Consider the following 24,641-nt stretch of genomic DNA (forward strand, 5'->3'; position numbering starts at 1 on the left):
GACCCTGAGGAGAAAGCAGCAGTTTTTAACCGCTTCTGCCTTCTCTCAATGAGTGCTGTGTAGTGATGATAGAAAGCGGAAGTGTTACTTCCACAATTCGACCCAGCGATCACATGACTGCTGGGTGTCCCCCGTCACAGCAGAGCTGCAGGGCCATAGCAAAGCCAGATCAGCTCTGTTAATGAATACTGCCACTACAGGGGGATGTGAATGATCCTCAGAGTTCTTATATGACATCATGAGGGACTCAGATGGTAAAAAGAATAGTTACAAAAATAAGTTAAAAAAATTGCAGAATAAAATAAAAAAAATATATATGTAAAAAAAATCAAAACAACCCACCGCCAACCAAAACCGTCACCGTATGCACCCTGTAATCTGAGGCTATACAAATTACATATCAAAATGAGGAACCCATTCCTGTACTTCATTGTAGCATAATGTACTAATTTTAAAAATAAACAGCTATAAAACTAAAAAACGGGAAAAAAAGTCAGTGAAAAGAAGATCTAAAAAAATATGTCACAGAAAAAAAAACGCAGCAAGAAAAAAAAATGGGTAGCTAAAAGGGCGGTAAAACCACTACATGGGTAAAAATCACTAAAAATTGCCTTGTCCTTCAGGAGTTAAAGGGCCAGTGTCTCTAATAAATTTGTTTTTTTTTAAATGTTAGCATTAGCTTTTGCTCCTGGTGATACATTCCCTTGTCCGCTGCCTTTTAGCTATGCACACCTGCCATCCACTGTATCAGAATGGGCCTTCCTATAAGGGCAGCTCTGAACTGGCAACTTTGTTACCTTCCCCATCCTTCTGTGTGCTTCCCTCTTTTAACATCCCTAAGGAGAGATGTTACCATCCCAACCCACATCATTGGCCTCTCACTAGCCAAACCAGTATCCTACTACACACTGCTGAGGGGCAAACACCCCGAAACAGCTGTCTGTGTATGAATTCTGGCTTGGTTTTCAATTCCCAATCACTGCTCTACAGACCTGTATAAAAGGTCCAGCAGTGGTTTGAAAGAATGATGCCATCCAATAGGTGGCGCTGCAGAGATATTGTTCCATCTCCCTAATTTGCATATTACCCAAAGGAGCATAAATGACCTTATAAGTCTCCTCACTCACCTTTTTGGTGCTCTCCCTAAGGAGATGTTACCCCTCCCGACCCACGTCACAAGCCTCTCACTAGCCAAGCCAGATCCTATTGCACACTAATGAGAGGCAAAAACCCCGAAACAGCCATCTGTGTATGGATTGCCATTTTTAAATACCACTCCACCCAAAATTGTGAGCAACACACAACCTCAGTGGTGGAACTCTCAGGACACAGAGCAGCATGAGGCGGTAAATCCTATGTCAAATGCACCTCCAAGCATCTATTTAAAGGGGGTTTCCAGCACTATACTACTGATGACCTGTCCATGGGATAGGTTGTCATTAGTCGATCTGCACAGGTCTGCCACTCGGGATCATAGCCGATCAGCTGACTGAAGTGACAGCGGTACTTGGGTGAGCGGCACTATCATATCAGTCCAATTAATGCACAAGCGCCATACATTGCATAGTGGTGGTACCTGGTATCGCAGCTCCGTCCCATTTACTTGAATGGGATGGAGCTGCTCTCAAGCAATTTGCCCAATGACTGTTACATCACAGGCCTATGAAGAGGAGGCAGCACTCACCCAAGTGCTGCAATGTCTTTGTTCAGCCGATTGGAGGGGATCCCTGCTGGTCATTGCAGGGAAATAGAGCATGCTGCAGGTTTTTTTTTGCGCGACCGAATTTATACCGTACGCGGCATCAACCAATATATTGTCCTTTTTAGAATTCTAGTACTCTCCTAGGTGAGCAATGATCAATATATTTGTACATCCTGATCTTCCTGCCTCATGAATAGAACACAGCAGAAGAAGGAAGGAAGGAGGAAAAATGTTACTACACCGCAATACTCACTTACATAAAAGTCTATGGAAGGAACACCTGCCAGTTGTCCAACATGGTGGATGATGGCGTACAGCTGGCTTCTTTGTCAGAAACAGATCTATGTTTTTTCCCAATATTGTCCTAAATTTTTCTTGTTTATTATACTAAAATATGATAAAATCCCAGAGCGCCCTCTCCAGGCTGCCGTCTTTCATCGGTCTTCCATAACAATGGTGCCTTTGTGTATGATCACAATCATCACATTAGTGGAAATGACATGTCTGCTAACAGTTGATGCAATAAAACAAACACATTTCTTCCAAATGTAATGTAAACCTCCATCGGCGGGACGCAGCTCCTTTACGGGTACATGCTGCGGTGTAACACGTCAGAGGAAGATCTCCGATGGTTGTACCCAGGATTCAATATATAGTACTATCAGTTAAGGCCACTGTACGCATAAGTGATAAGTTGTCCCAATGTAGGCCGATTTGGACAATTCTACTGTCAGCCTAAGGCTAGATGGCACCTTGTGCGGAAAAAATATCTCTATATATATTGCACTGATAGGCAGACTGCCTGTATTCTACTTGCGCAGAAATCAGCAAGATAACAGGATCCCCACACCAGAACGGCTCAGAGAATAAATATTGTACCAGAACCAAGTTCAGTACATAAATACAGCACCAGAGCCAAGCTCATAGCATAAATACAGTACCAGAGCCAGGCTCAGTACATAGATACAGCACCAGAATCAAGCATGTAGCATAAATACAGCTCCAGAACTAGGTTCAGCACATAAATACAGCACAAATCAACCTCAGTAAATACATACAGCCCCAGAACCAGACTCATAACATCAATTCAGCACCAGAACCAAGCTCATAACATAAGTACAGCACCGTAACCAAGCTCATAACATAAGTACAGCACCGTAACCAAGCTCATAACATAAGTACAGCACCGCAACAAAACTGAGTACATAAATACAGCATAAGAACCAAACTCAGTACATAAATACAGCACAAACCTCCGTACATTGATAAAATGCCAGAACCAAGCTCATAACATGAAAAAAGCAGCAGAACGGGGAACTAGGGGAATAACTGTTGGCTAGATGAGCTTTTGGCTGACAGATTGTGAAGGTGTATGGGTATTTTTAAAAAGGGTTCTCTGGGAGTATTTACCCCCTCCTAACATATAAAGTACACATACAGTGCACTGCTTGGGTGTCATTGTATGGAGCAGGCTCAAGAGCCAAGTCAATTCCATATACAGTTAGTGTAAGCTGTCCCGCAACAGCAATGATGGTATATAGCTCAGATCGTGGCTGTTAACCTTTTAAATAGTGGCATTTAAATGCCTCATTTGGGATTTAAATGTCCCAAATGGCTATCGTGTGCTGCTGTTCATGTGTCATGGCAGCTTAGGGCCTACTGAAGACTCCCCCGTGGCTTCTGTGATCATTTGCCTATTAAGACATGCCTGTGGCACGATGTAATAGAACACTGGTCAAAATGCAGAATAATGCAATACTACAGTATTGCAATAAATTGCATAAGCGATCGAACAATTGCAAGTTCAAGTCCTCTATGGAGACTAATTAAAAATTTAGGTGAATGATTTTGCAGTTATTACAAAAAATATAATGTTATTAATCCTGCGAGATTAACACTGTCCGAAAAAAATACACAATGCCATAATTTCAGTTTTTTTGGTTACGCTGTCTCCAAGGAAGTCATACATACCCCATTAGGAACTACAGTCACCTTGCAAACACTACAGTACCATCGACAGAAGACTCTACAAGTTATGGGGATCAGGAGATGGCGACATAAAGCAATTTTTTTAAAGATATTTAATTTTTTAAGCAGTACTGCATAAAAAAACTGTATACATTTGGTATCACAGTAATCACACTCAACACTGCATCAAGAACACCATAAAAACAACCCTCCAAATGGTGCAGAAGTCTTTTTTTTCCATTTTGCCCCACTAAGAAATTTTTATAAGGTTTTCCAATATGTTATATGGTACATTAAATAGTAACATTGGGGGCGGCCTGTCAAGAATCCCGCTGATGGAACATGGACAGCCTAAGGGGCCCGTAGTAACCGGTGCTCAAGGCCTCAAATACGCATTGAAGGAGAATGGAATTTCATAGTTTAGCCTGAAACTGGAGTTTGTTTGAGCAAAATGCCACATATTTATTAACCCTTTCCAATCCAATTTGTATCCTGGTTTTCCTAGGGGGCTTACTCTTTTTCTGCTGTTATAAAATGGCACTATCTGCTGGCTAAAACCAGTACTGCATGCGGTGACACATTGGATAGGCTCCGACAGCAGAGAGGCTGGCAATATACAGTAAGAGAACCCCGACGGACGTCTTCCAACATCGGAGCTGTACAGCCTTAAATCATAATGTCTTCAGACGTCAGACAGTGGATTGGAAAGGGTTAAAAGACAAATGCCTACTAATAACTTTGGCGCATCTTGGGCAGTCCTAAAGACAGAACATGAAATCTAGACGGCTATGAGATGATGAATTCCCCGCATAGAGTTGGGTGTGGTGTCAACATGTAGATAATGGGGAGATTCATCTTTCGATATATGCTAGGCATAAAAGACGCAATTCTTCTGCAGCGCATAGCAGATTTTGCCGGACATCCGCGCCAAAATCCAATTGCAAATGTTGATGCAAAATTGCCGGCAGAATTAGGGCTTATTCACACGAGTGTATATCAGATAGTCATTTTTACGGCCAGCCGATATACACCACTGTGTGATGCACGGGGTGGCGTATATGCCATCGGGCTGTCTTCCTCTTTCCCTTCCCTCCCCCTCACCGGCTCTCTGCTAGAGTGCTGAGCTCCCTCCCCTCTCCGCCACCTGCAGCTGTTGTCAATGGAAGGGGCGGGATGGGGCTTAGCTCGGCCCCTCCCATTGCAAACAGCGACAAGGGGCGGAGAGAAGAAGAGAAGGGGGACAGAGTTTAGCAGTCACACAAAAAGTACAGTAGCACAAGTAAGACACGTAAAAAAAAAGACTTGATCACTACACAAATACGTTGCGTCACCGCGTACGTTTTTGTACATACTCCTGTAGAGTCCGGCCTTAGGGCCCCTTCAGACAAGCCCAAGTGCAGAAATGCTTGTGATAGCGCAACATTTTTCACTGCGAAGGCTGCATATATATTTGCCCTTTTTACCGTACTTTCTGCGCCGCCGGGGATCGTTCACATCGGCGCAGGACACACCCACGCCGTGATTTCTATGCAAAAGTGAGCGGTTTATTGGTGCCTTGGTTGAGCATACGCGCCCCATAATAAAGCATGTTACGTTTTTTTTGTGTGCGTTAAATGTGAATGCAAAAGCGAAGGTGAGAATGAAGCCATTGAAAACAATGCGTTCTATTCTCCGCACATGCACCCAGATTTTGCGCGCTCGTGTCGGTAAGCCTTTATGCTATGGACTTTTTTTTTCTTGAACTCTCATCCACATAGACTGTGAAACGCCGCGGATTATTTGCCGCTAATTACGCTTTGGAAAATTCACAGCGTTTCCGTAATTCAGACTACAAACTGTCATAAACCTTCTACGGATCTTCACTCAACGCCGATACGCCACTGCTAAAGACAGCGATGCCAATAGTTACAGGATGGTATGGGGTTGCTATTTAAGCAGTTCTCTTATATGGCGGTCCAGTTCTAACGGCCATATACTAAGCTGGTACATAATAGGCATATAACTGATGCCACCCCTGCCCAGAATTATAATGTGGTTGGCACTTGAGAAATGAGTGTAGTTGGCACTGCTAAATGGGGGCATAATATATGGCACTGTCATGGAGGAATAATGCCTAGAATGTTTATGGGGGTATTATGTCTGGCACTGCTGTGGAGGCAGGATATTTGGCAGTGCTATGGGGCAATATATCTGGTATAGCTATAGAGCAGCATGTCTGGCACTGCTGTAGAGGCAGTATGCCTGGCATCGATATGGGGAAATGATGTCTGCCACTGCTGTGGGGGTGATATGTCTAGTACTCATATAGGAGAATTATATTTGAAACTACTATGGGGACATTATGTATGGCACTGCAAAGGGCTATATATCTGGCACTGCTATGGGGGCATTATGTATGGCACTGCAAAGGGCTATATATCTGGCACTGCTATGGGGGCATTATTTCTGGAACTGCTATGGTGGCATTATGTCAGGCACGGATATTGGGACATAATGTTTGGAACTACTATGTGGAATAATGTCTGGTACTGCTGTGGGGCGCTAGATTTGACACTGCTATGGGGTGGTATTTCTAGCTCTGCTATGGGGAATTATTTGTGGTACTGATATGGGGAAGTTGTGTCTGTTACTGCTGTGAGGGAATTATGACTGGCATCGCTATGGGGGCGTTATGCCTGTCAATGCTATGTGGACATTATATCTGGCACTGCTAAGGGGCTATATAACTGGCACTGCTGTGAGGGCACTATATGTGGCATTGCTATGGGGGCATTATGCTAGCAGTACTATGGGAGCATTATGTCTGGAACTACTATGGGGGCATTATGTACAGTATGGCACTGCTATGTATATCTGGTTCTGCTGTGAGGGAATCATGTCTGGCATTATCCTGGCATCGCTATGCAGGCATTATGTCTGAAACTGCCATTGCGGCACTTGCCGATTCCAACCAATCACATCACTTTTCCCACTTCCTGACACTACACTAGAAAAATAAAAGCTGGAATCTGATTGGCTGCAGCGGCCAACTTTTCCCACTTTGCACTCGTTTTCCTAACTGAGCCGGCTGTGTAGTATTCTCATTACACAGAGTCAATTAAGCTTAGCTGACCATAAATCTGACATCTGCTGCTGATATTTACTCCAGGCTTGTACACTAGCGTAATACAACGGCGCTGTAAACCACAATGGTTTATATATAAACGTTACAGTACCCCCAGCTATGTGCTTGCTCTGCAGCTGACATATAAACCACAAGAGTGAAGGTTAAGTGATTATTATAGTCAAATGTACCATAAACGAGCAGACAGACGGCGTATTGTAGCGGACGGATCACGTCCCACGCTGCAACGGCGTTAATAAAACCAGTAATCTGGAGGAGAAGTGGGACTTTAAATATGCACAAGAGGGCTGATGTATGTAAACAATGGCGAACCCGTAAATTGTTCCTAACCCGAGCGCTGCACAAGACCAAGTGCTATAAAAAGCTGCGAATTCTCACGGACGGCGAAAGTGCTAAATATACACAGTATACTAGTGAGATAAGCAGAAACCGGAGCGTACACATCATGTGCGCAACCACTATGTTGACATGGGTTAAGTAAATACTGTCAGCGGCGATGCAGCCTGCGGATGGTGACTACCGGGGGTCACTGACAACTTTTAAAACTTTTTAAACTTTTTTCCCCCGGATCAGTAAATCAATGAGGACTCAGATCATGGAGTAATACTGAAGTAATGCAGCGGGCTAATCTGCTTTGTGTTTCTGTTACTCACTATATAAGAACTCTGCTTGCTGCGGATGAAAACATTATTGATAACTTTACAAAAGCTCATGTATTGGTGCTGCTCACAGCTGAAGTGTTGCTACCATGTTATGTCTAGCCAATTGTCTGTAAGAAGTCATCGGCGAGTTTTCAAAAGTTTGGTTCAACTGGTTTGTCGCGTTCGGGCAAAAAGTTTAGTCCGAATTAGTTTGAATCAAACCGGAACTTCAACAATATCCCTAAAACTGGTGTATAACCAGGTGCACGAAACAAGTGTAACTTGGCTGCATATTCCGCAAATATATTTTAGATGCATTTTCACCCCCCCCCCTCCCCCAATAGGCTTCCTTGGGGACCCTCGGTGCAGGACAATAGAACAGGTCCTGTTTATTTCTGCTTGTGCGATATGCCCACTCCAAATACATAGATTGGTTGTATTCTATGTGAATTGCGTGGGAAAATTTTGTGCGTGTACATACACAGGTAAATACGTTTGTTTGAAGAGGCCCTAGTGGTGAGCCTTATGTGCCAAATAGGCCATGTTGCATTTTTTCCACGCATGTAGTATGCCCGTGTGATAAAAGCAGGTCTCAATGGTCCAATGTAAAGCAATGGTGATTTAGCATTGCATATTCCGGACACTCTTAGGTCTCCTAGGATTGTATCAAAGTACTTTAAAGCTGTTTTTAAGGAAAGGTAATGAAGAAATAAGAAGAAGAGGGAGGAGGAAGAAGAAGAAAGGAGGAGGAGGAAGAAAAAAGAAGAAGAAGGAACGAGAAGTAGGAGAAGAAAGAAGTAGAAGGATGAAAAAGAATTAAGGAGAAAAAGGAAGAAAAAGGAGGAGTAGGAGAAGAGTTAACCCTTTCCAATCCACTGTCTGACGTCTGAAGACATTATGATTTAAGGCTATACAGCTCCGATTTTGGAAGACGTCCGTCAGGGTTCTCTTACTGTATATTGCCAGCCTCTCTGCTGATGAAGCCTATCTAACGTGTCACCCCATGCAGTACTGGCTTTAGCCAGCAGATAGTGCCGTTGTATAACAGCAGAAAAAGAGTAAGCCCCCTAGGAAAACCAGGATACAAATTGCATTAGAAAGGGTTAAAAATAAATCTTGTTATTTGTATAGCGCCAACTTATTCCGCAACACTTTCAAGTAACTTATTTATTACCCCCCACCAAGCTGTGTGCTCATTTTATCGACCTCGGAAGGATGGAAGGCTGAGTCCACCTTCAGCCGGCTACCTGAACCATGCGGGGATTGGATTTACAACCTTCAGGTCGTGAGCGAGAGCTTAGGACTGCATTTCTGCTGCCTTACCACTCTGTACTACATTGGGCTCTGAGTTATTTTAGTGCGTTTGGCCAAGATGAACTGCCTGAGGTTCAGGTTCACGCTGAACCGAACTTTTAGCATAATTCAACCCAAAGCCAAGTTCAACTGTTTCGGTTTGCTCAACACTACCTGTAATCCCCAGACTACCCTTCAGCAGTACTAATGCAGTGAGCAAATAAGGCAGAAGAGAGGTTTGTGCAACTGATGAACAGTATTCAGCTTAGAGCGTATTTTTGGTCCGTGTGTAACTGAGTGTATGACTGAGTGCACACGGACCCATGAAGTCCATGGAGCTATTCACACATGCACCGACGGTCCATGTAAAAAGTTAGATCACCGTTTTTTAATCAGACTCCCCACAGACAAAAATACTTTGGTATTGTCAGTTTTCTTTCATGTGGTTAGCAGTTTGAGAAAGTGGGAGCAAACGTTGCAGATTTCACTGCTGCGCGTACAAATCACATGGTATTAGAGTGAATCCATTAAAGGGGTTGTGCACTTGGAAACTATTGATGGTCTATCCACAGGATAAGTCATCATCATTAGATCGGCAGGGCTCTGTCTCCCAGGCGCCACAGCTGTTAACACTACTAAGCTGATTTCTGCAGGAAGCAGACAGCTCTGCTTTTACTGCAGTGGCCAGGCGTGGTATTGCAGGTCAAGTTCCAACTGAAACGAAAATGGACTTTGCCTGCAATACCCTGCCTGACCACTGCATTAAGAACAAAGTTATCTACTTCTTGCAGAAATCAACTTAGTGCTTGAGCACACCAGCCAGCTATTCAGTGGGGGTCCCATGCAACAGACTCCTAACGATCTACTACTGATGATCTGTGCTGGGGATAGGCCATCAATAGTTTACTACTGGACAAGCCCTTTAAGACCATCACTCTATTTATCCTGTGTGGCCTCTATCTTGGTATGGGGGGTGTATTAATACTGGAGACCTCCTTTAACTTTCATTAGTGGAAAATGAAAAATTGCAGAAGTATTTTCTCTGTAGACTTGCTGCTCATGATGGATGGAGTAACCTCCAGTATAGCAGCTCACCGGTAAGTACAACCTTAGGGCCACACAGGCCTACAGGAAACTGGATTGTAGCTATATAGAAGTGTAGTTCTTAACTGAGCCAGAGTCACGCCATTTATGCAGTTCTCTACTAGTACAGTCTCAAGGGGTTCTGCTCTGCCTTATCTTGTAGCAGCCACTGAGAGGCGCTGTCTGCTTCCATGGTTGATATTTCCTGCAAACTATATGGATCAAATTACTCATGTACCTAGTAGCAACCATGGATCCTGCCAATGAAGGGGGCCTAATAGTCCAATACTTAAACAATAGAGGATCAACTTGACGACTTGACGTGCGCAAAAACACACAGAAGGCCTGAAATACAGAAGGAAATATGCGACTTTTGGTTGTATTTTACATGCGCTTCTTCATATATTCAGAGCATCGTGCACCGGGGAAAGTATTACTAAGCCCGGTGGAGGAAATGCTGGGTTTAGTAAATTTTCCTCTATACAGACCAGAAATGCGCCAAATTTATCAAAGTAGTTTTGTTGAATTTGTCAAATTTTAAGACTGTCTATTAGTTGGCGTAGTTTATGCCATAAATTGCGCCAAACATTTTTGTGCAATATGCAGCAAATTTTTGCACAATTTAGGCCACAGCCCTTTTTTTGTCAGGTCGAAAAAGTTTTTCGAAAGTGTCTAAAGACACAAAATAAATGGGCTGCAAAGTACAATTTGCACTAGAAGGGCTTATTTACACGAGCGTATATCGACCGGGAAAAAACACTACCATCTGAGCATCCCCCCCCCTTAGGGCGGAGCTAAGTTCGGGGCGGAGCTAAGTTCCCACCCCTTGTCCATAGTGCGGAGAGAAAATATCATGGAAAGTACGCCCGTATGAAGGAGCGAAACGCGGAGTATGGAACCCATTGATGTCAATGCGTTTGTTCTAATGAACCATTTTTTGCGCACGCGAAACAATAGGACCTGCTTTATTTTTCTGCATATTTGCGCCCCAAGGGCCCCATAGAAGTCTATGCGCACTAAATATGTGCACTAAATATGTGCACAAATGCGCAATGTGCCGCGCAATTCCACAGGAAAACAAACACCTCTGGACTTCAATAACCTTTCGAATCACGGAAGTGGTGTGTTGAGCGCACATGTGAACTGGCCCCGCGTGCACAAGAACTACAGTACTATGCGCCAATACGTGCGCCAATCAACCTTTATCACTGTGCAAAACATTGCACTGAAGCGTGAGAAAGTGCGGCTTCAGACGTGCGTATGCGCGAATACGCTCGCCCCAGCGCAATGTATTTGCACAGCGAACAAGATTTATTTGCATGTAATTCTGCGCATGGAACTGTACTTTTTTTGCGCAAGCAGGACCACTTTCTATGCACGTGCAACACCCCCCGCCCTGATTTAAAAGGCTCTTTATCCTAATGAGGTCCAGATGTGTTCTATATTTCACAGAATCGTGCAGAGTATTGCACATTTGCGTGCACATTGAGTGCACATTTCTGCACCTCCCATAGACTTCTATGGGGACCCTTTGTGCACCAAAATAGAGCATGTCTTATTTTTTCGTGCGCAAAAAAGGGGAATGCAAATGAATCCACTGAAATCAATGGGCTCTGTTCTCTCTTGTGCGGGCAAATCCGTTCGTGACAAGGGGCGCAAAGAAATCTAAGAGAATAAAGCAGTTTCTGCGTAGTGATACATTTTTAGACTCTAGTAGGCGCTAACATTACATAAAGCCTATAGAAATACACAACATCCCCTATAGCATGCGCTCTAGAAGGGGCATGGAGGCCGAGGCAGCATACAACGCATCAGAGATATCACAATGACTGCGCAGGACTCGGCTGACGGCCACCCCCTCCGTCCTGTTGGGACCGTGGCGACAGCAGCTTTCATGACATGTATGATAGATTAGCAGCCTGTCATGCTCCATCAGCTTACAAATATCACAGCAACAGGACCAACGCCAGGCAACTCCAGACTACAAGCTCACACCACCCCTAACGCCATACCAGACACGTCTATGCACAGTGCCAGCCATCAGCAACCAAAAAGGCCCCAAAAATGCAGCAATTTATGTTAAAAACAACAAATGACCCAATTTGGTATTAATTCTTCCAATTTGAACAGATGTCCCATAAAGTGAACAACTACAATGCAAACTTCTCAGTACATGCTGAAAAAGTGATCCTCCAGGGTGTACACAGCGCAGAGGCGGGTGAGGCGGCTATACACGGGGCAGAATATTACGCAGAATGCTATGGAATACACAGCTGTCAAAAATCAGCACCGAAATCAGCAGGTCTTGGCAGAATTCTGCACATTTTCAATTTTGCATTAAATTCCACATGTTAGGCTTTTGGTCTTGCGGAATATTCTGGAAAAGTTCCCTAAAGCTGCTGATATAGGGCCCGTCTAGGATCAGCTTGGCCAACTTTGTGCCAGTCTAGCTATGGTTTGTTCACATGGCAAGTCTGAAATATGAAAAAAATACTTCAATTTTTAAGCTGTATTCAACATGGCGGCTTTCAGACGGTGGACAGAGGTCAAAGGTGAAGGGTTCGATCAAAAATTACCTTGATTTTTGGGCATGAGGCAAAAAATAGGTTCATTGTAGAAATTCACGGACTCTATAACAGCAAGGAAAATGCGTGTCATAATGTGTCTGTAAGGCCGCTTTCACACGGGCGACAAAATCATGCGATTTTCTTGCGCTTTGGCAGTGCTACAAATCGCATGCATGTGAAGCCCATGCTTATCATTGGGTTCCTTCACATGAGCGAGGTTTTGTAGGCTGCTACATTGTAAGAGAAAAAAAGGCATGAATGGCTGTGATTGGTTCATCGAGCGTTGCAGTGATTGGCTGAGCCGCAGCGCTTGAGAACCAATCAGAGCCAGTGCTTCCTGGGGGCGGGGATTTTCAACCAGGAAGTGCTGTTTGAAGACTGCAGACAAGTGTGATATCACACAGAACACAGCTGTAATATCGCTGTCGCTCGCGTGAAAGAGGCCTAAATCCACATATTACTAAGTATGTGCAAATTATTTCCCTTCGGCGTCCGGCACACTAGCGTTTTTTTCATTCTTATGTAGTCCGTTTTTTTAAAAACCCACAGACACATATTATTCTATGGTGCAACAAACACTACTGAGTCTTTTCAGACACTGACTGTATGAGAAGCTCATTGCATGCGCTATTCTCATCCGACAAGACTCACCCATTCCAGTCAATGGGAAGGAGAAAAAAAATTGGACTTCGCACAGATGTCACCTGTCTGCAGTCCCTGTCTGCAGTCCCTGTCTGCAGTCCCTGTGTGCAGTCCATTTTGGTTTTTTTTTTTTTTTAAGATGCAGAAAAGAAGAATTAGGCATATTTCAGTTTTTTTGCAGATGTGAAAAACGCATGGACTAGGCCGCCTGCGGGATGCAGACCCGTGCCCCTGCACAGCCCTGCGGCTCACCTGCTCCCGGCATCTTCTCTCTGCACTATGTACCGTCTGCCGCAGAGCGGAGCCGGCCCGTCACTAGTGACATTTCTGTGCGGGCCTCTGCGAGACCCTCACAGAAATAGGACATGCCACGATTTGTTTTCCACGCGGACAAATCATGGCTGTCTGCATAGGACTGCATTATCTAATGCAATCCTATGCAAGCGAGCATGGGTGGAAATTCTGCGGGAAATCCCGCCCGTGTGCAGGGGGCCATACAGAGAAAACACCTGACGCATAGACCAAATATGGAGGCTACACAGAGCTGCACGCATATGAAAAAATGTCCGTTTTTCCAGATGTAAAGGCTTCTTCACACGAGTGCCATACACAGAGAATAGAATCCATTCATGTCTATTGGTTCATACACATCTACCAATTTTCCAAGCACGTTTCTCCCTTGCGCAAAAAAATAGAACCTGCATTATTTTTGCCTGCATTTGAGCACTAAGGGCCCTCATAGAAGTCTATGGAAGGTGAAATACCCTGCGTGAAGAAGAGAACACATCTGGAACTCATTGGGCTCAATAGTCATCTTTTTTAAATTGGGGGGGGGGGTGTTCTGTGCGTATACGGACAGGCCCTGCGTGCGCATAAAAGTACTATAAACTACGCAGACTCGTATACAAATCAACCTGGTCCATAACAACAAATACGTTGTGCTGAAGCTTGCACATTTGCGCATATGCTCGTGTGGAGGAGCGCTTACACAGAGGTTCTTTTTCAAGCAGTATCGAATGAGTACATTGTAACAAGCCCATAATACGGATGTGCCATAGATGACATTGTAGCCGTAGAATATCAGTGTTTCATCTGTACTTGCCATTGGCCGCCTGCAGACGGCCAGGTTGGATCCGGCTGCGAGAATTCTCACTGCGGGACCCGACCCGAGCGCCTGCAGAGAGCAGCGCGTATTCACCCGCGCCCCGCAGCTCCGGCTCTTTCATGTGCCGGCTGCTGGCCAGCGCAGAGCGGAACCAGCGGCCAATGAGTGACGTTTCTGTGCGGGGCTCGCAGAGAATAAGACATACCACGGTTTGTTTGCCGTGCAAGATTTCGTGCGGACAAGCCGCGGCCGTCTGCATGGGATTGCGTTTGCTAGCGCAATCCTATGGCAGCTTCCAAGGGCGGAATTTCCGTGGGAAATCCCGCCGCGGAATTTACGCCTGTCTGCAGGCGGCCATTATTTTTATTTTCTGCCATGTAAATACAGATCCTTATTTGCTCAATTAGAAAATAATACCAATAAATTTCAATATGGAGGTAAAAACAGACAAAAATAGGTCATGCTGCGTTTTGAAAGACGGCCGTGAAAAATACGGTCATGTGCACAGATGCATAGATTTACATTAGCTCTGAATTATGGTCTGCAAGACACGGACCGAATATGGTGTTAAAGCCGCTCATCTGAAAGTGGCCTCAGGAGACACATAGTCTTCATATATATATATATATATATATATAATGCAATTTACTATGGTCAGCAGTAGAGATGAGCGAACGTACTCATTTAGGACAATTACTCGATCGAGCATCGCTTTTTTCGAGTAACTGCCTAATCGGGTGAAAAGATTCGGAGGGGGGGTCCGGGGGTAAACAGGGGGTTGCAGGGGGGAGAGAGAGAGCTCCCCCCTGTTCCCCACTGCTACCCCGCCGCCCCCCGAATCTTTTTGCCCAAGTAGGCAGTTACTCGAAAAAAGCGATGCTCGATCGAGTAATTGTCCTAAATGAGTACGTTCGCTCATCTCTAGTCAGCAGTAGAAAAATAGCCAATAATAGAAACGAGCTACATAATATTATATCCTAAGAAGCTGGTATAAAGATACATTTATTTGGTAAGTAGCTATAAACCAATGATTACATAATTTGCAGTGAATGGGGATTCAGCATGTAAGTTTTGTTACATTTTAATTAGTTTTTCTAAAAAAATTTAAAAAATATCTCTACAAAATCCCCTCTAAATATTCTATTTTATGACTATATTCCTATTAAAGCTAATGTAAAGGTCCTGCAGCTCTGTGTAAACTATTGTTCTCCAGTCCGTCCGGGCCCCAGTTATCTTATCCTATGCCTCTGTGCTGTATATATTAGTTTTATCCCCCAAATATACAGCTGAGCGTTGACCTTTTTGCTGTCAGTTTTGGCTGCGCTAATCCAAGGCGATTTGCTTCATTGATATTACAGCAATCATTCTGTTTATAATAATGGGGATTTGAAGCATTTACACAGTGATTTAATAAGTATCTGTTTAGCTGACACCACAATTTGCAGTCCAGATCGAGTTTTTTTCTCCTGCAATAAAAAAAATAACCTCTTGCTAAACTGAACAATGGAGCGTAAACTTTCATCCAAAAAACACTAATTAAACATGATTTGCAAGCGACATGTATATTTATAGGACCACCGCTAGACTAGTAATGAGGCCAAACTGCAAGAACAACTGGATGGGGTTAAGGGAATCACTTTTAGTGGGTTTTTAGTTTACATGTTGGAAGTTTAAGTTCTAAAAAATAGGATACATTTGTTTATTTACAAATAGAGGAAATCTACAGGAGAGGATAGAAAATAAATAACACAAATATAGGAAATATTATCTAAAATAGCGCAAAATAAATGAAATCATAAAATGCAAAGAGTAGAAAAAAAAAGATAAAAAATTGTTTTCACCCCCACCCCCCCATTATGTCTCCTGGAGGATGTGGGTTGTCATCATGTGGAGCGTTGTAATGCTTGTAAGCTGTATGGTATACAGCCATAGATATAGGTACACATCAATGGAGAAGTAAGAATACATTAAAAAAGATATATAGTAGTGTGCAAAAGTTATAGTAGTGTTATAGTAGGTCTTATTTTCAGGGAAACGGGGTGTATATATATACCCCGTTTCCCTGAAAATAAGACCTACTATAACACTACTATAACTTTTGCACACTACTGTATATATTATATAAAGTATGTCTAGAAAAATACATGGATTCCAAAAAAATATTACTTTTTATGCTCTTTTATTTTATTAAACCTCACAGCAGTAAACAATTCTAAAAGTAGCCTGAAGCTGAATATTCTCAGTGAGTCGGTGTTATGGGAGGGAATCTCAATTTTAGCTCCATGAAATGTATATCACAGATCGGATTACTTTATCAGCAATACATAACAGACAGGCTTGACTTGCAATAGAGCGAAGCTCTCTAAGGATAGACGAGTGACCTACACAACAAGCCCAGCAGAGAATATCTCCCATATCTTTCGGATTAGGTTACATTTCACGCACATTTCTATAAGGGATCTTCGCTGTTTCTGGAGATCTTATATAAATAATAGTTTAAGGTTTTTGGGACGGTTTTTGTTGCATTTTTGGAGTCAAAGTGGATTCAGAAGGAAGGAGATGTATAAGGGATCTTTCACACGGACGCGATTTTCCGCATTCCGTACCACAAATCGCAGTAAATTTCGCACGGTCCCGTGTGGATTTGGATGTGGAGAGCAAACGGCTAAAACCAGCCTGCGATTCCACATCAAAATCTGCAGTTACCCTGGCCAATTTTGGCGCAGAATTGCACTCCGACCTGGGAGAAATATTCCGCTCGTCTGAAAGCCACCTTAGGGACCTTTCACGCAACGTTGTGGAAAATGCTCTCCTGGATTTTGGCGCGGAACTGAAAATAGCAGAATCCTGCCGGCAATCCCACATCAAAATCTACAGTTAGCAGTGCGGATTTTGGTGCAGAATTCAGGGATAGCCTATTCCGTAACGCTGTTGCGGAATATTATGTCCCCTGTAGAAGGTCCTTACGGTTAGCATCACACAGGGCATTTTAGCTGCAGGAAATCTGCTGCAGAATTTTTTGCGTTTCTGCCAATTAACGAGCAGCGCGGAATCTATAATTGCATTTTTATGTGTGGAATGTGTTCCGTTTTTGTGATATAGCTGTGGTCGTTCCTACGCTGGCAAACTTCATTAGCAATCGTCCACAAACTCAATTTTCAAGCGGATTCAGAGTATTTCCACAGCGACAAAGCTGCAAAAAATGTAACATTACGCTATTTGCGGATTTTAATGCAGTTTTTATGTTACCCATTGATCTCTATGGCGAAAATCCGCTGCAGATACACGGTTTCCGCAACATACTGCGAATTTATAGACTGCTGAATTTTTCCAATTTCATGCTTCACCGCAGCAGAAAAAAAATTGCAACGTAGGAAATTCAGAAAAATCTCGTTCTCTTGCCTTTTGCGGTAAACGCTGAGAAATTTCCGCCGCAATTCTGATAGCGGAAAGTCTGCCATGTTTACAGCCGGTGTGACGGCACTTTAAGGTCTTCCTTTTTAATCCGCTTTGGCTTCAAAAATTGCATGAAAAACAATGTATAAAACACCCTAGAAGTCGGCCATAGAAAAGTTCGCCTTGCGTAGATCTAAAAATCCCATCATGCCTTGCAATCATCTAACACACATTATTCTTGCACCCCAGGTTCGCTATAATATATTTTCATAGGAAAAAAGGATATTTTAATGCTCTTTCATTCTCTACTTACGGTAAAGCTTCCATTAGAGTCGCTCTCTCCCCATTGTTACCACTAGGGGTCATTTACTTTGCCTCCAGACTTTACCTTGAGCTACATAGAACAATTTCGAGCTGCCTTGCTGCATACAATGATCCTGCACTGTTTCCTCCTCCTATGATGACAGCAGCTACTTCCATGTCACTCTTCATACTCAACTTAATAACCAAAGATTTCACTTTTTTCCCATCTGGATTAACCTGATAATGTGTCTCTCAGTCATTACTGGGCATTTACCTTGCAAACAGACCTGAATGGAGTTACAAATGTAGTCTGCAAGAAGCAAGCAAGTGCATCAGCTACTATGGAGGATTGTCCTAGAAAGCTATATGACCAAGAGAGCCTATATATCTAATAGTACATGGAAAAGGACAAGCCTGTCTGCTTCTATCTGTGGTCTGTACGGATGCAGCAAAGCTAAACTTGTCATTTGGCACTCCTTGGGTAAAGGCTGAATCCAGAAAGCTCAGGTGTAACTACAGTTTAACCATACTGCTTTCATGGTATAAGAAGTTGAGATATGAGGTGCTGTTTGTCTGGTTCTTATTGTGCAGTCCATTGAACATTATTGACTGCTGAAGTTAACAGAATCCATTCCATATGGCTGCAGACTATTATTTTATTACAGGTAGCTCACCCATGTGTGCACCTTGACAAACCGCTCCTCATACCTATCCTTGCTGAGCTATTGGAGGGGTGGGGGTAAATTAGATTTAGGGACATTTCACAGACGTGGAATATTTCTTCGAGATGCACCTAAGGGCGGCTTCATACAGGCATATATGCTTTTGGTTGCGACTCGGCGCAATGTATTTGCACTATGAATGAGTCTCTTTTGCGCGCGTATCAACGTATTTTACTGCACTTTTTGCACTCGCAGGGCATGTAAATTTGCGTATGGCAGATGAACACCTAATTTAAATTGCTAATGAGTTCTGAATGTGTTTGTTTCTCTCTGAATTGAGCATCTCCTTGCGCATTGTATGTGCATCAGCACCCCCCCCCCCCCATATGGGGACCTTTGGTGCACAAAAGCATGCTGCGTTTACACACGAAATACGTAGAGAATAGAAGCCATTGATTTTATGTGTTGGTTCATATATACGTATTTTGCGCACACCAAAAAAGCCGCATTCTCCACTTTTCTATGTACTGGCACACCAAAGGTCCCCTTGTAATGGGGCTGCGTAAATGTGCGTGCAATATGCAAGGAGATGCGTGATGCAGTGTGCAATTCAGCTAGAAAAACACATCTGGAACTCATTAGATTAATTAGCTATTTAAATCGGCGCGTTTTTAGTTTGCCACATGCAAATGAACGTACCTTGCGGGCGCAAAAGGTACAGTAAGATACACTGATGCCTGCACAAAAAGCATCGTTCAATACGCAAAAACGCTAAGCTCATGCGCGCACAAATACGCATGCTCTCGTCTGAAGGGAGCTTAAGGCCTCTCTCAATATTTCCTTCCATGAAGAATGGACAGCATGGGGGCCCGTATTATTCTATGGGGTAACACACAGTGCGGAGCTTCTTCATGCAGAGACGGACTGCGTGAGAAAACCCATCGCATGCACTCGTCTGATCCGTTTAACGGAACAGGCTCACCCATTCAAGTCAATGGGGAGAGAAAAATAACGGGCAGACCGCCAAGTACACTTTGGTGGGTTTTTTTTTGTTTGTTTGTTTTTTAAACAAATTTAGTTTGTTTCAGTTTTTTGCAGTAAATTCAGAAGAAATTCAGAGAAAAAGGCTGACACATGGACCAAATACCAACTGAATACGAAGGCCACAAGCAGCTGCACATCTATGAAAAAACATACATTTTTTGTGAACTTAGTAAAGATTTTTCTTTTAACACAAGTGTGCATCTAGCCTGAGCCTGAGAACACAAGACAATGCAGGAGGATGGTCTGTAGTCCCGAATAAAACCTGGAATACCCAGAATAGTGCCAAGGACAATGTCAGCTCTGCTGCTGCACATCTGACACACTCAGCTCTGCTATAACTGATACCCAACATCTATCTGTATACAGTACTGTGCAAAAGTTTTAGGCAGGTGTGGAAAAAAAATGCTGCATAGTAAGGAGGCTTTCTACAAAGCATCTGATTGGTTTCAAATTTCTCCTGCAGCAGGACAACGACCCCCAACATGCAGCCAATGTCATCAACAATGCTCTTTAGCGTAAATAAGAACAAGGAGTCCTGGAAGTGAGGATATGGCCCCACAGAGTTCTGATCTCAAAATTATATAGTCAGTCTGAGATTACATGAAGAGAGAAGGATTTGAGGAAGCTGCATCCAGAGAAGAGCTGTGCTAAGTTCTTCAAGATGTCTGGAACAACCTTCCTGTCGAGTTCCATCAAAAACTGTGTGCAAGTGTACCTAGAAGAATTGATGCTGTTCTGAAGGCAAAGTGATTTACATTTCTCTTTTGTTCATTCACTCTGCATTTTAATTGACAGAAATAAACTATGAACACTTCTATAGGAATACATTCTTACTTTACTGCATTTTTCCACACCTAACTAAAACATTTGCACAGTATTATAGATGAAATATACATGAAATACACATAGATAGATATGAGATAGATAGATAGATAGATAGATAGATAGATAGATAGATAGATAGATAGATAGATATGAGATAGATAGATAGGAGATAGATAGATAGATAGATAGATAGATAGATAGATAGATAGATAATGACTTTATTGAGGTATGGGTGGATAGATATATCATAGATAGATAGATATGAGATAGATAGATAGATATGAGATAGATAGATATGAGATAGATGGATATGAGATAGATAGATCGATAGATATGAGATATAGATAGATAGATATGAGATAGATAGATAGATAGATAGATATGAGATAGATAGATAGATAGATAGATAGATAGATAGATAGATAGATAGATAGATAGATAGATAGATAGATAATGACTTTATTGAGGTATGGGTGGATGGATATATCATTGATAGATAGATATGAAAGAGAGAGATAGATATGGGATAGATAGATAGATAGATAGATATGAGATAGATAGATAGATAGATATGAGATAGATAGATACTGTAGATAATGACTTTATTAAGGTATGAGTGGATAGATATATCATAGATAGATATGAGATCGATAGATAGATATGAGAGAGAGATAGATAGATAGACAGATATGAGATAGATAGATAGATAGATAGATAGATAGACAGATAGATAGATAGGAGATAGATAGATAGATAGATAGATAGATAGATAGATAGATAGATAGATAGATAGATAGATAGATAGATAGATAGATAGATAGATAGATACTGTGGATAATGACTTTATTGAGGTATGGATGGATAGATGTATCATAGATAGATAGATATAAGAGATATATATATATATATATAAGATAGATAGATAGATAGATAGATATAAGAGAGAGATAGATATAAGATAGATAGATAGATAGATAGATATAAGAGAGAGAGATAGATATAAGATAGATAGATAGATAGATAGATAGATAGATAGATAGATAGATAGATAGATAGATAGATAGATGGATAGATACTGTGGATAATGACTTTATTGAGGTATGGGTGGATAGATATATCATAGATAGATAGATAGATAGATAGATAGATAGATAGATATCCATCTATCTACAGCACAGGCCCCCTCATAGTCTAACTTGTCCTTTGTTTCCTGCCCCCTTCTGCATCTCTCCAACTTCCATAACTCCCTACAATCATTGCTGCTTTTCTTGCACTTGGTAGAAATAAGCAATAATAATGTAACCATACAGAATGAAGTGTACACAGTGTATACCTTTCCTGTACACAGTGTATACATTTCCTGTACACAGACACTGATATATTGTGTCAGGCTATAAGTTGTCCTATTGAGCACAGAGGTCCATCACAGAGGGCATGACTTGGACTTGCTGAGTCCTGGTGATAAAGCACCTGTTGTGGTGCATGGTGTAAGGGCAGAGGGGTGAAGGAACTCAGTGTAATATCAGTTTAATATGTAAAGGAAATTGGGATTAATAGTCCATAGAGCTGTGCAGTGTCCTCAGAGGATCCACTTTCAGGGCTACCGGATGGAGGTTACCCTACCACCACAGTGCAGCAGAAGGGAGGACCAGGCTACTGCCAAACATCGTGCAGAACAGGCTGCTCTAGCAGGAGCTCCAGAGCTGCCCTGCTAACACAATGCATTAGATCACAGGGAGTTCTAGCAGGACGATCAGGGCATACCATGGGCTCAATCTAGACTGCTACAAGGCTTATTCATCTTGGCTGACAGCTGTATTCCTATCTGATCAAGGGAGAGGTAATTGCCAGCTCTGCAGTCTAGGAACTTCTAATATGTGGAAGATTTTGAGGAGCACTTGCAATAATAACAAGTTGATTGCTAGCTCTCTAGCCTAAGGGTATATTCACACAGGTGTTCTTTTTCAGTCCTGAAAAACTGGACTGATTTTTTTTTTGTCCTTTTTAAGCAATTTTCTATGCGTTTCTGAGATTTTGTTTAGTGTGATTTTCAGCCATTCTGCATCCGCTTTTTCTGCGTATAATAAAAAACCCATGCATGATGGGTTCTGCCCACTTGCTGGTTCTGCACGCTTTTTTTTAAAGGTTATCGTGGTTACATGTGATAAAAACGGATCACAATCGCATTAAAGAAGTGCAATCCGTTTTTTTTTTTAAACACACCCATAGATTTTAATGGCGATTAACTGAAAATCGCAACAAAATACGAGATGCAGTGATTTTATTTAATAGCTTGGATTGTCCATCCGATTTTAAAAAAATCGCACGTGAATATAACACTTCATCGCCGCCCGACGTTTATGGACAGAAAAATCGTTCGTGTGAATATGCGCTAAGGCGTCTTGCAGATAATGGAGCACAGCGAAGCTCTGCTGCGCAAAAAGTCTGGATATTATTGACTTCACTGCTATGACGGAAGTATTCTGTCCAAAAGCTGTCAGTTGTATGAATAATGCGTGGGTTGATTGCTAGCTCTTCAGTTTATCAAGTTCTGCAGAAGTCTCTTGTGTTCTCATATGGCATACAGTTGTTTTTTGAAGTGACTGAGCTGCTGCAGAACTGTATCTGATCAAAAAGCATGGCTGATTGCAAGCTCTGCTGCCCAAAAAGTGCACTGTATATTATAATAATACCTGATCATAAAGCATGGCTGATTGCAAGCTCTGCTGCCCAAAAAGTGCACTGTATATTATAATAATACCTGATCATAAAGCATGGTTGATTGCAAGCTCTGCTGCCCCAAAAGTGCACTGTATATTATAATAATACCTGATTATAAAGCATGGCTGATTGCAAGCTCTGCTGCCCAAAAAGTGCACTAGATATTTTAAAAATACCTGATTATAAAGCATGGTTGATTGCAAGCTCTGCTGCCCAAAAAGTGCACTAGATATTATAATAATACCTGATTATAAAGCATGGGTGATTGCAAGCTCTGCTGCCCAAAAAGTGTAGTGGATATTATAATAATACCTGATCATAAAGCATGGTTGAGTTTAAGCTCTGCTGCCCAAAAAGCATACTGGATATTATACCTATGGTCGATCCTAGAGCTCGTACGCCTCAGTAGCATCTAATCAATGGTCACAGAGATATTTGATTGCAAGTTCTTCAGCCCAGTTCTCCAGCAGATGCTGGTGAACGATCATGCCCTATAGTACAGTACCTGCCTTCAATGAGCTGCAATGCTCATTAGTGGACTGGGTATTCAGCGTCATTCTTATTGTCGCACCCTACATAATCCATACAGTTGTCTTATAATAACAGTATAATATATAGTATATCACTTACAGCCAGTTGCTAGCATTTGCAGAGAAAACAGCTAAAATCATCATCAACAAGGACCTCAAAAAGTATTCAGGGGTCATCCTGAGAAGCTGGTGGGGGTCCCCAAAATAAATGTATAGAAATGCAAAATCTAGAGCAGGTTGTTGTAGGTCCTCAGTGCCAAATCACTGTCCTGATACTTCAATATCCAAAGAGTGACCAGCTAAGTCCAGTCTGCTCCCCTCACTGTCTCCTCTGGATCCAGGAGCAGCTCAGGACAGGGGAAAGTTATGTGCCAGCTCTAATGTCCAGAAGGGTGAAGCTGGCAGACAGCTGGGTATGATGATGGTCCTGGTAAAAAGTGATCCTTCCTTAGGAGGGCACTTCAGGTGGCATCAGCACAGTAACCTCTAGATGGTGACAGCAGCCGGCAGCACTGAGCACAGCATGGCACACTCCTCTAGCTGTGCCTCCTGCCTGGGTCAAGCGCAGAATGTCAGCTCAGCTGCAGGAGTCCCGGGATGGAGCAGCTAGGAGAGAGGGGGCAGAGGGAGGAGGAGAAAGGGGCAGGTCTGGGATGGTGATACCCAGGCGGGGTTACCAGCTCAGACACCCCCTTGGGGAGGGACAGGGGATGAGATCTGCAGGCTGGGTTCATTCATTGCACTGACAGCCTGGAGGAGTCCGCGCTGCTGCAGGAGACACTTCCAGCTGGAGCGCACAAGAGGCGCAAGGAGCTGCGGAGGGGCTGCACACCACTGCTGGGGGCAACTGCAAGAAATGTGCTGGGACTCAGAAAAGGGGCATTCACAGGGAGAACTTGCAATTCTGGAGAGGGCAATGTCATTTTTTTTAAAGATCCCCAAAGAAATAATGGGTGATTTTTTTTTTTTTTGAGGAATCTCGCAAAAATAGGACAGGCAACGATTTTGGAACCTCACAGCGAGCAAGAAATCACT

At 42.7% G+C, this 24,641-nt stretch overlaps 1 protein-coding gene across 1 annotated transcript in view; it reads right to left on the reverse strand.

Moving 5' to 3' along the window:
• The window catches only part of WNT4 (Wnt family member 4), an 85,115-nt gene extending 60,933 nt beyond the window's left edge, over positions 1-24,182 (reverse strand). Inside the window, exon 1 of the mRNA XM_066606747.1 lies at positions 23,707-24,182. Coding sequence (XP_066462844.1) covers positions 23,707-23,783 — 77 coding nt within the window. The 5' untranslated portion in view covers positions 23,784-24,182. The remainder of the gene's footprint in view (positions 1-23,706) is intronic.
• Positions 24,183-24,641: the final 459 nt, after the last annotated feature.

This window comes from Eleutherodactylus coqui, chromosome 6 (genome assembly GCF_035609145.1).
Source record: "Eleutherodactylus coqui strain aEleCoq1 chromosome 6, aEleCoq1.hap1, whole genome shotgun sequence".
Lineage (NCBI taxonomy): Eukaryota > Metazoa > Chordata > Amphibia > Anura > Eleutherodactylidae > Eleutherodactylus > Eleutherodactylus coqui.